Here is a 14163-nt window from a genome sequence, read left to right as displayed (position 1 = left end):
AGATGAAAGTTGAGATAAATATTCATGAATTCAGCTGAGGGTTCAGTGGAGCCCCGCTGTCATCCGGAGCCTCCTTGTGCGCCTGCAGCTGTGGATAATAGATTGTGTTTTCACCGCTGGTGTCCAGACTGTGCAGGCTTTAAACCTTGTACTATTGTCACTGGTCATGCTATATTTACCTCTCTGCCTCTTCTTTGCATCTCACATCTTTTACTGCCCCCTGCCGCTGGAGATTATATTACACCTGAGACAATGAAGAAAAAACACCAGTATGGGAAACGCTTGGATGTCATACAATGCGGTAGTTGCATTATTGGTTTCACGTTCCTGTGAGGCAAGGAGAGAGCAGCAGTTGTGTCGTGGCAACCGCTGAGAAATGTAAAATGTTGACTGTGGTTTGTGCCTGTTTCATTTGTGGCTCTCTACGCTAGGCTGCATTGCTCCAGCACTGGGAGTCTCGCAATGTGTTTTTTTTCATATTTTTACTTTCTCAATGAATTTCTGCTCCATCCCGGTGGAGGTCACCCACCGAGTGGCCTAGTTTTCATTCACAGCAGAGCAACTCGGACTGAACTTTTTTTTTTCTTGTTTTGTTTTTGTTCTTTCAGAGGAGCATCGCGCTGAAGAAGAGGGGGCGTAAGCGAAAGAGAATAAACAGCAGCGTGACAACCGAGACCATCTCTGAGACTACCGAGGTGCTGAATGAGCCCTTCGACAAGTCTGAGGATGAGTGTCCTATGCCGTTGTTGGAGCGCACCTGTAGAGTGGGCGAGATGGAAGAAGAAGAGGAGGAAAAAATGCAGAATAAGATCACACCTGTGAAACGCAGAAGAGGTCGACCGAGACTCAAGGAGAAGACGCAGAGAGACAATCTTCAACACTGGAATGAAGGTAATAGCATTGCTTTTTATATGAGCGCGCCTTGGTAATTTAATTTATAATTTAGTTTATCACGAACATGCTCAACAAAGTACATCGCGTGTTTACACAATTGACTTGAGTTCACTTCCTGTGATTTATCTGGCACATTCAGTAATACAGAATAAATAAGAGTAAAAATGGGCAGAAACCTTAAGTAAAATATGCATTATTTCTTTCGTAGGTACTGATGTCTCCAAGATACCCAGCAGACCTCGTCCGGTGAAGCGAAAGAAAGGTTGGCCAAAAGGAGTCAAGCGAGGCCCTCCTAAGTGGCGGCTGAAGAACGAGCGCAAAATGGGCTTCAAGCTGAACCTTTACACGCCACCCGAAACTCCCATGGAGGCGGAGCAGCACCACCTTCAGGCCAAGGAAGCGCACAATGGCAGCAGGGGGGCCAGACGTTCGGCCCGCCCACATTTCACGTCACGCAGCCTCTACTCGGAGTCCCCGAGCCCCGCTGATCGTCACTCACAGAAGTCCAGCTCCCCCGGTGGCTCGCAGGCGGCCTTTCCAGCATGCTCTCCCGCCGCCTCTCCTGTAGCCGTGTCACCCAGACACGAAGATCGAGGCGAGTCGCCTGAACCTCGAGAAGACGACCGTCAAAGTGAGCACGAGCTGGACTCTCCAACCAAAGATCACAGCACAGAAGTCGCTGCGTCGCTGGATAATCACAATGAGGAGGAGCAGAGGACTCAAGATCAGGATGAAGATGACGGGAAGATGGGCGAGCCTGAGCACTTCCAAATGGAGGCTGAACAAAGCTCAAAAGAAATGCCTGAATGCACCCAATGTTTTTTAGACCCAGAAGAAGGTGGCGACAGTGTATCAGGTCAGCAGCTTTCTAAAGTTTCGGCCAGTGAAGAAGAATTAGCCGCCACTGCAGATCGCATTCAAGATGAAGGCGCTGAAATGAAAGCAGCATCGCCTCTACCTGCAGCAGAAGCGCTCTCTTCACTAGTAGCTGTGGACTCTGATAACCCTGTTGAGTCGGAGTCAGAAGAAGAGAGCACGCCCAGTCCGGGTTGCGTGCCTCCTCCGCCTCCTCAGAGGCCACCGCTCAGTCCCGTGCTCAGGGACGACCCACCAGTCTGTGTAGACATTGACTCCGAGACCGCCCAGGCAGTTCAGTCCCTCACACAAGAGAGTGAACGGGACAGCGTGTTCCAGGACTGTGTGGAGACCCAGGAAGCCTGCAGGAACTTACACACCTACGCCCCCGTCACCCCAATGGAAGACTGTCCCCAGTCGGACCATAGCAGCCCACTTTCGTCAGCGCACTCACATCCCAGCCAGTCGGTGCGCTCTGTTAACAGCCCGGCTGTGTCCATCCTGGAGACAGGCTACACACAAATCAGCCCCGACCACAGCGGCATCTCCGTGCCCTCCATCCACAACATGGAGACCAGCCCCATGATGGACGTGCCGTCTGTGTCGGATCATTCGCAGCAGGTGGTGGACAGCGGCTTCAGCGACCTGGGCAGCATTGAGAGCACCACCGAGAACTACGAGAATCCCAGCAGCTATGACTCCACCATGGGAGGTAGCATCTGCGGGGCCGGCCCCACCCAGGGCGGCTGTCCCTACGGGGGAATGCCATCCAGCGGCCTGGCCCAGAGCAGCTGTGCCGTGAGCCAGCAAATGGCCGCTGTCAACCCGGGCAGCTGTGGTATGATTCAGCAGAACAGCCTGAGCTCTCCACCGCACTGCAGCGTCAAGTCCCCGCAGGGCTGCGTGGTGGTGGAGCGGCCCCCCAGCACCAGTCAGCACAGTCAGCGCGGCACGCACAGCCAACACAACTCCCACAGCAGGCACGGCCCTCACAATCAGCAAGGCCAACACAATCAGCACGGCCCTCACAATCAGCTAAGCCAGCACAGTCAACACAATCCCCACAGCCAACATGGCCACCACCACCACAGTCACCACCTGCAGCACAATCAGCTCAGCCAGCACAATCAGCACGCACCGCATAACCTTCACAATCAGCACGCCGCGCAGGATGCCACGCCCCAGTGCACCATTCCCGCCAACTTCGCCACCACCATGCAGCTGGCGGACATCCCCGAATCCAGCAACCCCAACTTTGCTCTCTATGAGAGAATCAACCACCAAGGGGAGTATGGCGGCGGGCACTACCCCCAATCGTCAGGCCTCAGTCTTGCCAAGCTGCAGCAATTCACCAACACATTCATCGAGCACCCTCACTCGCTCCCCTTCAACCACTCGGTGTCGCACCCCATCACGTCGTACGCCAACACGCCCTCACTGTCGTCGCAGCACTCCAGCCTGGTGTCTTTGTCTCAGACGCCACACAGAGTTCCCAACCCCCAGGTGCAGGCCACCATGACCCCACCCCCCAACCTGAGCTCACCGCCGGCGGCTATGATGCTGCAGCGCAACATGGGCATACCACCCGCCCAGCGCATCCAGTCCCAAATGGCACCCAAGAGTCACGTCATGTCGGCGCGCTCCAAGTCGGCCCCACTGTCACACCATCACCACCACCACCAGCAGCAGATGTACACGCGACCGCCGCAGACCGTTGCCATGCAGGCGCCGCCCAGGACGCTGGCCGGCATGCCACGCATGAACATGAGCGTGAACATCATGCCCGCCCCAGCCTACAACTCCATGAACATGTCGTCACTCAATGCCATGAATGGCTACGGCATGAGCCAGCCCATGATGAACAGCAGCTACCATAGCAACCATGCCTACATGAACCAGTCGCCCCAGTACTCTATGCAGATGGGCATGATGGGAACGCAGCCATACCCCCAGCAGCCCATGCAGGCTCCGCCACATGGCAACATGGTGTACACTCCAGCTGGTCACCATGGTTATGTGAACACGGGCATGTCCAAGCAATCGCTGAAAGGGCCTTTCATCAGGCGGTAACCCTGATGCAATGAGCTGGCCTTCTTTTTGTTTTTCTTTAGTGTGTTTGCTCTCTTATTTGATTTGATTCGTTCTTAAAGAGACGAAACCAGCAGCAGCACTTGGAAAGAATGCAAACATTTTCATCCACTTTAAAGCTAATGTTTTAAAATGAATTTAAAGAGAAGTATTTTTGTTCCTCTTAAGATGGGAAGCCTTACATCGCAGTGATGACGATGACGATGGAATTTTATTTAACGAGGCAGGTTTCAGAGGCTCCGAGGTGGGCGTCATCAGTGCTCTTGCAGTCGTGTAGCAGCCTCCACTCAAGCCATTTAATGTGCCTGCTGCAAGTGGAACCTGTTCAGTGTACCTGTCTAACAGTGCTGACAATTAGTTTGTACTATATTCATGCCTTTGTATATTTAAATTATTGTACGTATTTTGTAAAGTGGCAACTCTAGCATGCTTGGGTCTCCGTTAGTGACAGTGCATTGAGTAGTACTGTACAAGTGTCGTGCTTAATAGCGAAGCCATTTTAAAGATATCGGGCCTTTTTATTAGGTTTCCCTCAAAAGGGAGAAAGATGAAACTATATTTTGTTAATTCTAATGTACAAAAAAACCCACAAAATATGTAAACTTTAGCCCTGTTTTCTGTTGCGCTTTGAGAGGATTTATTGCTATATGTATGTATAATTCTGAAGTCTTTTTGTAACAGATCTCCTTCAGGCAGCTTTCTGTTTAATAAAGCAGACTGATTTCTGTCCAAATATTCAAGTGCTTGTTTGTACCCTCAATTTCAAAACTAAATGCTGATAGAATAATAAAAATGTAGTCCAAAGTTGCTGTTTTGCATAATGTCATCAATAGAAATGTATAAATAATAATGTTGGCTTTACATGCATGTAACTCTCCCGTAATTTAGCCCGAAGATGCAGGACGAGACCAGAAGACACATTTGGAATCTAGGCATCCCTTTTTTATTTTTATTTTTCCAACCCTCATCTTGACTGTGTCTCATCTCTCTCTGTTTGCTGACTCTCTTCTTTCCGCTGTTGCAGTAGATGCTCGTCCAGCGCCCTCAGCTGCTTCAGGAAGCCCCAGTTGGGCATGATCCTCCTGCGTGTCTTTACGTGCTCTACGGCGTCCACCAGCGTCATGTCCTGGTAAATCATCAGATAGGCGAGGAACAACGTGGCTGAGCGACTCCTTCCCATCACGCAGTGAACCAGCAGTTTGTCTGCAGGTGCACACACAGCACTGGTGAATTTGTTCTCCATTCCAACTTTATTGCAGAAAATACACAGTATTTGAAGTAACAACAACCCTCTTAAATGTCTTTTAATATACTTATAATGCATGAGACCAAGGTGCCTGGTTGGCTGGTAGACGTTGGCTACAATCATGCATTTTGAGTGTATTATTATTATTAAGATTATTATTTTAGTGAACATTTTTGCCACTCCCTACCAATTTAATTGTATATACTGTACAATTGTGTGAAAAAGTGTGCAGTTTTTTTTTTACAGATCATCAAACCAATTTAAATATTAGTGACACAACACAACTGAACACAAAATGCAGTTAGTAGATGAAACTTTATTAAGGGAGGAAAAAAAAAAAAAAAAAAACTACATGGCTCTGTGTGAACAAGTGATTGTCCCCTAAACCTAATAACTGGTTGGGCCACCCTTAGCAGCAACAACTGCAATCAAGCATTTGTGATAACTTGCCATGAGTCTCTTACAGCGCTGTGGAGGAATTTTGGCCCACTCATCTTTGCAAAGTTGTTGTAATTCAGCCACATTGGAGGGTTTTTAGAGCATGAAGCGCCTTTTTAAGGTCAGAACTTTGTCTAGGCCACAGCAAAGTCTTTTTGTTTTCTTCAGCCATTCAGAGGTGGACTTGCTGGTGTGTTGTGGATAACTGTCCTGCTGCAGAACCCAAATTGGATTCAGCTTGATGACACAAAAAGATGGCCAGATATTGTCCTTCAGGATTTTTTGGTAGACAGCAGAATTCATGGTTCCATTTATGACAGCAAGTCTTCCAGGTCCTGAAGCAGCATAACAGCCAAAGACCATCACACTACCACCACCATATTTTACTGTTGGTATGATGTTCTTTTTCTGTTTTCTGGCATTACTTTTATGCCAGATGTAATGGTACACACGCCTTGTAAAAAAGTTCAACTTTTGTCTCATCAGACAACAGAGTATTTTCCCAAAGGTCTTGGGGTCATCAAGTTGTTTTCTGGAAAAATTTAGATGAGCCTTAATGTTCTTTTTGTTCAGTGGTTTTGGTCTTGGAACTCTGCCATGCAGGCCATTTTTGCCCAGTGTCTTTCTTATGATGGAGTCATGAACATTGACCTTTAAAGGGATAGTTTGGATTTTTTGACATGAATTTATATGACATCCCTATCAGCATTGTAGTCCAATAACAGCGACTTACCCCCCACTTGGTCTCCTAAATCCAGTTCTGGTCGGATTTTGATGATGAAGAATGTAGTTCCGTTTAGTTGCTTGGGACATTTAAGTAAAGAGTTTGGCTTCTCAAAACAATATGTGTTCAAAATAGTAATATATTTGCATTACAAAAATGCCGTCCCAAAAAAATCTGACCTCACAAAACGCCAGCGTTATGTCTCCCGCCATACACCTGTGCACTGTGGCCTGTGCATTCATATGTACAGTATGTGATGAAGACACTCGCGGTAATGCCACTCTTCTTCCTCGATGGAGTGCCGCGGTCATCTTGTTTTATGTATGTGTTCCACAGCGGAAGAAGATGCGAGCATCTCACATATACAGTACATGAATGCACAGGCGACAGTGCGCAGGGATATGGCGGGAGACAAATATAGCGCAGAGCTAGAACTGACTGACTAGAACTGGACTTATGAGACCAAGTGGGGGTAAGTCGCTGTCGCTGGACTACACTGCTGATGGGAATGTCATACAAGTTCATGTCAAGAAATCCAAACTATCCCTTTAACTGAGGCAAGTGAGGCCTGCAGTTCTTTGGATGTTGTTGTGGGGTCTTTCGTGACCTCTTGGATGGGTCGTCGCTGCGCTCTTGAAATAATTATGGTTGGCCGGCCACTCCTGGGAAGGTTCACCACTGCTCCATGTTTTCGTCATTTGTGAATAATCGTTCCCACTGTGGTTCGCTGGAGTCCTAAAGCTTTAGAAATGCCTTTATAACCTTTTCCTGACTGATAGATCTCAATTACTTTCTTTCTCATTTGTCTAGCTTTTAAGGATCTTTTTGTCTACTTCACTTTTTCAAGCAGGTCTTATTTAAGTTATTTCTTGATTGAGAACAGGTGTGGCAGTAACCCTGCCTGGGTATTGCTAGTGAAATTGAACTCAGGTGTGATAAGCCACAGTTATGTTTTAATGGGGTCAATCACTTTTTCACACAGGGCAATGTAGGTTTGGGTTTTTTTCTCCCTTCATAAAAAGTTTAATTTAAAAACTGCATTTTGTGTTCAGTTGTGTTGTCATTGACTAATTAAATTTGTTTGAAAATGTGTGACAAACATGCAAAAAGTAAAATCTGGAAGGGACAAACACTTTTTCACACAACTGTACTTTAGGGATGCTCCGATTGAAAAGCCACTGATCAGTGTCGGCTGATTTCCGTGGAAAAAGCATGTCGATAAATGCCTTTCAACGCTGAAAAGTTGATCACCTGTGGCTTGCACTATTGCAGCTTGCAGCAATCAGCGGGGCTGATTTGTGTGTAGCCCGTTTCCAGGATGGAACTTGCCTGTCAACACATGCCATGAAAAATATCTTGCAGGGGTAGCACATTAAAAAGCTTTAATTTAATGCGGCATTTGAAGAACAAACAGTTGACGGAGTAAGGTGAGTTTTCGAGGCTCACGGTGTGATCATCAAACGGCAGCTAATGCAGCCAAAACGCTAGACAACGTTTGCCCTTATGTGCGTGACAGTCAGAATGCTCAGCAAATAACTCCAAAAATAATGAAATTCATTGGAGGAGATGACCAGCTTTTGTCAGCAGTGGAAGACACCGGGTTCGCCGACTGCTCTCTCACTTAGAACCCATGTATGTGCCAACTAAGAAGTCCTGCTAGCGCCCCACCAATGTACTCGATCTCACATCCAAAGTCTCCTTACAGAAGACGCCTCATCCTCAAGTTTCATGAGTGGTATGTTCTCTTGAAAAAGTCAGTCATATGTTTTTCTGTACATTGATTTTATGGTTCCCTTTTTCATAGCAGCGGTGCAACCAGAAATTATAGGACGTTGAAAATGTCTAGACCTTGCCCCCTTAGACGGCATTCTTCATCATAAATAAATTGGAAAATGTATAATTAATCCATGTGATCGGTATCCGCCGATTTCACACATGGATGATTGGCATTGGAATCGGTAGCATAAAACCCTGATTGGAGCATCCCTAATATATTTGTTTTTATATTCATATTTTTCATCTTCTACTTATGCTTAGATTATGTAAATGGAAATAACTGATACATATTGGTTGAAGACAGCTCAACTTTACAGTAAAAAACAATTAAGGTACAAATAAAAATTACAGGAATCCCCCCCACCCACCCCCAAAAAAACAACAAAAACAATGAGCTTTCTATGATCGGTAGCACATTTCATATACTCCTTATAACTAATAGATGCTCATAACTTATAGTGTAAAAAAATACACATCCTTAAGTGGTGCTCACTCGTCCAAATGATTTTTTTTGTTTTTTGTTAAAATAAAAATGTATTTTCCCAGGAAAAAAAGTAAATGGAAAAGCACAATCAGGAGATCAGGAAGATCTGGGTTCTAATCCCCACTGGCCAAATAGATGAATGGAAAAGCACAGCTAATTTCTAAAAGTAAAGAAACTTTATGATCCTTAATTTAGATGGATCAGAATGCGCGAATGAATGACGTGGTCCTCCCAGGGCTCCAAATCACACCCAAGTCAAGAGATGTTCCTTCAATAAAGCAACAGATTGCTAACATCCTACAATCAAAGGAGGTGGATGTAGATATCAACAGCATCGACACTTGCATCCCACTGTATGTCAGAAACAACACCACGCCTGTCATCATCGTTAAGTTCACCAACAGGGAATCCAAAACTGCACTGCTGAAACAGGGAAAGAAGCTGAGAGGCGCAAACGTCTACATGAATGAGCATCTGACAAAACGCAATGCCGACATCGCCGAGAAAGCACGAGACTTGAGGAAGCAGGGAAAGATACAAAGCACTCGCAGCACCAACGGTAAAATCTTCATCAAGCTAAATGGAGGTCCAGGAGAAGCAAGAGTGCTTGTTGTCCAAGACATCAGTGATCTGGATGCATATTAAAGATCACATTACGATGAGAATAAGGATGATGGAGGATACTACCTATAAGAAAGAACCATGCCGCTAGAAGCACGACATTCAGGAACAATGACCTCGATATAATTGTTGCAAGGGCCAGCTCAACAAAGAAATGAAATGAGGAAGTTGTGTATCTACAGTACATTCAGTGACACTCACGGTGCAACACCACAGACGCAGGACGATGAAATAAATTAAACCATAACCATAATTTCATTTTGTGATACTAATGTAAATTTACAGTACTTCTAAAAAAAGACATGAAAAATAATAAGAAAAAATATACACAAGTTTAAAAAAGTAAACAAAACTCTTTTTGATCCTTAACTTTGTGAAACTTATGTCAATTTATAGTAAAAATAGATTTACGAAAAAAAAAGCACATCTACTTTTAAAAAATAAACTATGATCTTAAAATGAATTGTCAATTTACAGTAACAATAGATTTAATTTTGTGATACATATGTAAATGGTATTTTTTTTTTTAAGAAGTAGTGCTTCCAAAAAAGATGATGCAATAAAAATAATTATAAAATAAAAAGCCCAGATAATTTTTAAAAAGGAAACAAAAACTCTCTATGATCCTTAAGTTTGATACTTTGGTCCAAAAATAGATTTAAACTCATTGAAAAAGATACAGAAAAATAAAAAGAAGACAGAATCTAATAAAGTAAACAGTTTGTTATTTGTGAAACTTATTTAAATTTACTGTAAAAATAGATATTTACTGTCAATGGTCAAAAAAATGAATGTGATCAAAAAATAAAAAGCAGAGAATTTTAAAAAGTAAACAAAAACTCTATGATCCTTAAGTTTGTGAGGGTTAAATTTACCGTGAAAGTAGATTTTATTGGTGCTTTAGAAAAATTATTTAAAAATAATTACATTAAAAAAAGATTCATATAAGAAATACCTTTTAGGCACTTAAAAGTTTTTATGACTTTTATCTTTTAATTTGAACTTAATTTGCATTCATTTTCTTACTGCGGGGGTCGCTTAGTGCCTCTTTAATGAACTGGGCTGCAGAGAAAAAATACTGGCTTAGGTCGAAGGTCGGAGTGTCTGCCGCCAGCACGCCATGGTAGACCACGCCCATGTCGCCATAGTAACCAGCTCCGGTGTCCACGTTGTTCCACGTGCCCTCTGCTGCGTTCAAGACGTGCGTAATGCCCAGCCTTTTCAGCCTCAGCTTGTCCTTTCCTGAGTCCCTGTCGCAGTGGACGTCATGTCAGTCCAGTTTTCATTGTTTTTAGGGACGTGTTGGTTACTTACTCGTCGCCAATGTAGACCTGAGGCCACACCTCGCTGTAAGGAGTGTAGGCCGGGCAGCCACGGTTGAGGATTTTGTCCAGCTCATAGCTGCTGGGTGTCACGTAGTCGTCGCTGGTCTCGGGAGTAGCCTGCTTCCTTTCACACATCATTTATTTGCTTGCTGCTTTATACAACGCCAAAAGAAGAGCCTCTGGCCGCCTGTCGTCCTTTAAGGCAGGACGTGCGAAGGCTTCCTGAAGGAAAGATTGTGTAACGGCTGCTGCTGCTGTGATGGCCATCAAATAGAGAGTTTATTTTTAGGGCTGTGATGTGGCTAGTGACCCTGACCTTAGCTTCCATGCTGGAAAACTTCCACCACTGAGCCACCCGCCTCTAAGCATGCTGCGCTAATCTCCACTGTTGGCAGGATGCACAGACTCCTGACACTCAAATATATGCCTTGAAAGGAAAACCTGCACTGCACTTTTTTTTTTTTTTTTTTGCCCATCATCCACCATCCCTGTGTGAGACATGAACACACGTCTTTCTCTTTTCTTGGTGTTCTAGAGAAAAACAGCTAAGGCAGCTAAAATGCATATCATGGGACACACCTGAGAGAGAGTGAGAACAGTCAGCATACAGAGCAGATGTTAGGCTCATATCAATCAGAAGGGAAGGGGGCTAACTGCACGGAACACTAACTATGGTCATGGTGTCAGATGAATAGAAGAGAAGAGATAACGGAGAAGTAAATACACACAGGCCAACTACCAATACTACATGGAATGACACAAAACTAATTACACAACATTAACATGTAATAGCGGCATGTGCACATTCAAACTTGGTCGTTGACTTTTTGGAATAAAACCTCATCACATTTTTAGAATGTGGTAAAATATGGAAGAGGCGGGTTAACAAAGCTCAATTGGTGTGTGTTTGTGTCCCACCCTGAAGGTTAGGAGTTCCATTCCTGTCTAAGTCTTCATCAAGTTAAATCAAATTAGATTTTTTTCTTGATAATATTGATTTCGGATTGCAACAATGACAGGACAGCATTGTGCCAGTCCAGCATATCCCACCTTTTGCACAAAGCCTGCTGGAGTAGACTCCATCATACCGAATGCTAACAGGCAGTACACAAAGTGAATGGAGTACTCAATGATTTGTGAGGCACATATCGATCAAAAGGGAAGGGGGATAACAACCACTGTACTTACAGAGCAGTACAGCAAAGCATGATGGGAAGCCGCATGTGCAAAGAGGCGTTAGCAGACAAAAATGAGGCGGATTACGTGTAATTATTTGGTGCACTCCACTACTGGCCCTATTCTGCTGAGTCTGCTGGAGTTGCATGGCTGAGCTGGTAGAGTGCTTGGTTTCCATTTGAGAGGTTGAGCTCAGTTTCTAAACTACTCTTACTTTCATTCTGTGTTTTAGCATATTTCCAGATAGCAGCCTGAATTTTACCCAGCATTGTAAACAAAGTCAGTGTCATCACACACCGCTACAAACGACGTATGCCAAAACAACTCAAACCATGAAAGGTACAAATTTGAACGTGTTCTTCCCTGACTTTTAGTTGGCTACTGCATATAATCCTGCCAGCTAACCAACTAACAAACCAGCTAGCTAGCTGTCTAGCTAGATGCAACATTCACAGTTTAGTTTGTAGCACACCACAAAAGAATTCAGTAGGGTAGGTCATAGGTGCTGTGTAAAAGATATGTGCGAACAAACTAAATTACAACAAGCTTAAGGTGCGTATAAATGCAAAATGTGTTGTTGTTATTGTTGTTATTTAGCTAGCCGACCAACCAACTTGTAAACAAAAACGTACAGATGGAATTGAATACATCATGAACTACAGACAGCTAGCTCTCAAACAGCTAGCTGACAACGATCTAGCTAGTGCAATGTTGAACTAACAATGGTCGGTATATCGTGAACTAGCTAAAAATGAGCTAATTAACTTGAGTAGCTAACTAAAACACTGACAACAATCTAAGTAGCTGGCCGTGGCGGGCAGAATTATCTAGCTAATTTTTATTTATGGTGCAATGTATTTATTATTAATTAATTTATCGTCCCAGGCCTAGAGCCCACGAGACTTTTTTTTTTTCTGAACGAGAAATCTTGTCACGTTTTTTTCCTCTTCTTTTATAAGTTACACTGTTAAAAAAAAACTGAAATATGACTGTTATGCACGGAAAACAAAATGTTTTTAAAAACAGTAGCCATATCTTGAGCTTTGTGTGTGTGTGTGTGTGTGTGTGTGTGTGTGTAAGAAGGAAGCGAGTAAATGCTTCCTCGCTGCCAAGGCACGATGTAGCGGGGCCAAGATGGAAGTGAAATGTGTCAGACTTGACGGATGAGTCTTTTCATAAATGGGTACTTGGTGAATGAACCTGAGCAGTGGCACGGTGCTGCATGGAACATGTCAGACGGACTTTTCACACCGTCACATCTTCCCCGGCTGCCATCATTCATTCTGACAGTGGAATCGTTAAAGCTGTGATATCCAATTCTTTTTATTTTGACAGCATGTGGAGAGCATCTCTTATTAAGTCGCCCCTTCATCTGCCGCCTTCAAAGTCCGACCTGAATCTGTACACAAGGCGTATTTTTGCCATCTGAAACCCTGCTGCTTTGAAAAATGTGCATAAATAAACCCCGCCTGGTTTATTTATAGGAACCGGGGTGTCTTTGGACAGTTGTCTGTCATGAGCTGGTTTTTGCTAATTCACTTCAAGTCTGAGGAAAGCGCTCTGCTCTCATGGCGGCATCCAACTTGCATTGCTGCTCCAGAATACCCACGTTAGGAAAATGTTTCTGTGTCGCCGCACGCTCGAAATAGCTTGAGTGAGAGTCAGTCCTTCCCGGATCATGAGGAAGGCCAGCGCCAGGGTCGAGCGACTGGTTCCCCAAGCACAGTGCACCAGTCCTCAATCTTCACCAAAGACACACGATGACCGCATTGTCTGTGATCTCTGTTTTTGCAGGCGTTGGCGTATCTAATACTTCCTAGCATCAGAGCACGGTGCTTTAACTCCGCAGTCTCTGAGAAGAACACACTCAAGTCTAAGTCCCGGCAGGCCAGCGCTGCAACCTCATGGTAAAATATGTTGCAGTCTTGTAGAAGCGTGGCCCCGTGTCAGTGTGCTGGGGGCCATCCGCAGCATTCACCTCGTGTGTTATTCCCAGATCAGCCAGCAGGCTTTTGTCCTGAGCCGTCACCCTGACAACGGCGTAAGTTCACACAATGACTTGTTTATTTAGATTTTTATTTTTTTCCTCATGTATATTTTTTTAGAATAAACAAGACAGCATTAAGCTGTGGAAGTTTTCAGTGAAGTAGCCTTAGTTTGTCCTTCAGTTTGGTACATTATGCGTAATGCCGCTAACTAACCAACTGTCAATTTCTAACTAAGAGTCTGTACACGTTGAGTGCTACTGTAATTTCCGGTGTATAAGTCGCTACTTTCTCTTAAATGTAAACAGCGGTGTGGCTAATTTATGGCTAAGTTCTAATCCTGTGACATCTCCTTTGCTTCAGAAGTACTACTAATTGTTTAAATACTGTTCCACTCAATATAACAGTGTGACTCACGGTGTCACCTTACAAACAACACTAAACTCATCACACAGCAAAGTAACACTCAAAAGGTGTACCTAGGAAATATACAAACAAGTACCAATACAGTTTTAAAATGGGGATAAAGGTTTTCCCATAATGCATTGCAT

At 44.4% G+C, this 14163-nt stretch overlaps 2 protein-coding genes across 4 annotated transcripts in view; one reads left to right on the top strand and one right to left on the bottom strand.

The window, feature by feature from the left end:
* Nucleotides 1-4641, top strand: part of kat6b (K(lysine) acetyltransferase 6B) — a 41539-nt gene extending 36898 nt beyond the window's left edge. For all 3 annotated transcript variants that reach the window (XM_054766510.1, XM_054766511.1, XM_054766508.1), the window contains exons 16-17: nucleotides 609-891; nucleotides 1103-4641. In XM_054766510.1, the coding sequence (XP_054622485.1) occupies nucleotides 609-891; nucleotides 1103-3819 (3000 nt within the window). In that variant the 3' untranslated portion in view covers nucleotides 3820-4641. The remainder of the gene's footprint in view (nucleotides 1-608; nucleotides 892-1102) is intronic.
* Nucleotides 4642-4771: 130 nt separating this feature from the next.
* Nucleotides 4772-10619, bottom strand: LOC129174864 (dual specificity phosphatase 29-like). Its single transcript, XM_054766512.1, has 3 exons — nucleotides 10441-10619; nucleotides 10153-10376; nucleotides 4772-5040 (listed from the first exon to the last, which is right to left on the bottom strand). The coding sequence occupies exons 1-3, from the start codon at nucleotides 10587-10589 to the stop codon at nucleotides 4802-4804; spliced, it is 612 nt and encodes a 203-aa protein (XP_054622487.1). The 5' UTR covers nucleotides 10590-10619; the 3' UTR covers nucleotides 4772-4801.
* Nucleotides 10620-14163: the final 3544 nt, after the last annotated feature.

This window comes from Dunckerocampus dactyliophorus, chromosome 2 (assembly GCF_027744805.1).
Source record: "Dunckerocampus dactyliophorus isolate RoL2022-P2 chromosome 2, RoL_Ddac_1.1, whole genome shotgun sequence".
NCBI lineage: Eukaryota > Metazoa > Chordata > Actinopteri > Syngnathiformes > Syngnathidae > Dunckerocampus > Dunckerocampus dactyliophorus.
Note: the sequence above shows the minus strand (reverse complement) of the source record. Positions and strands in the feature narration are given on the sequence as shown.

Excerpts from the sequence above, each read along its gene's own strand:
- LOC129174864 (XM_054766512.1), bottom strand. The coding sequence starts at position 10,589 with ATGATGTGTGAAAGGAAGCAGGCTACTCCCGAGACCAGCGACGACTAC. Across the intron at positions 10,377-10,440 it reads CAGGTCTACATTGGCGACGA|GGACTCAGGAAAGGACAAGC; the intron begins GTAAGTAACCAA and ends CCACTGCGACAG. Across the intron at positions 5,041-10,152 it reads GGCACTAAGCGACCCCCGCA|ACAAACTGCTGGTTCACTGC; the intron begins GTAAGAAAATGA and ends GTGCACCTGCAG.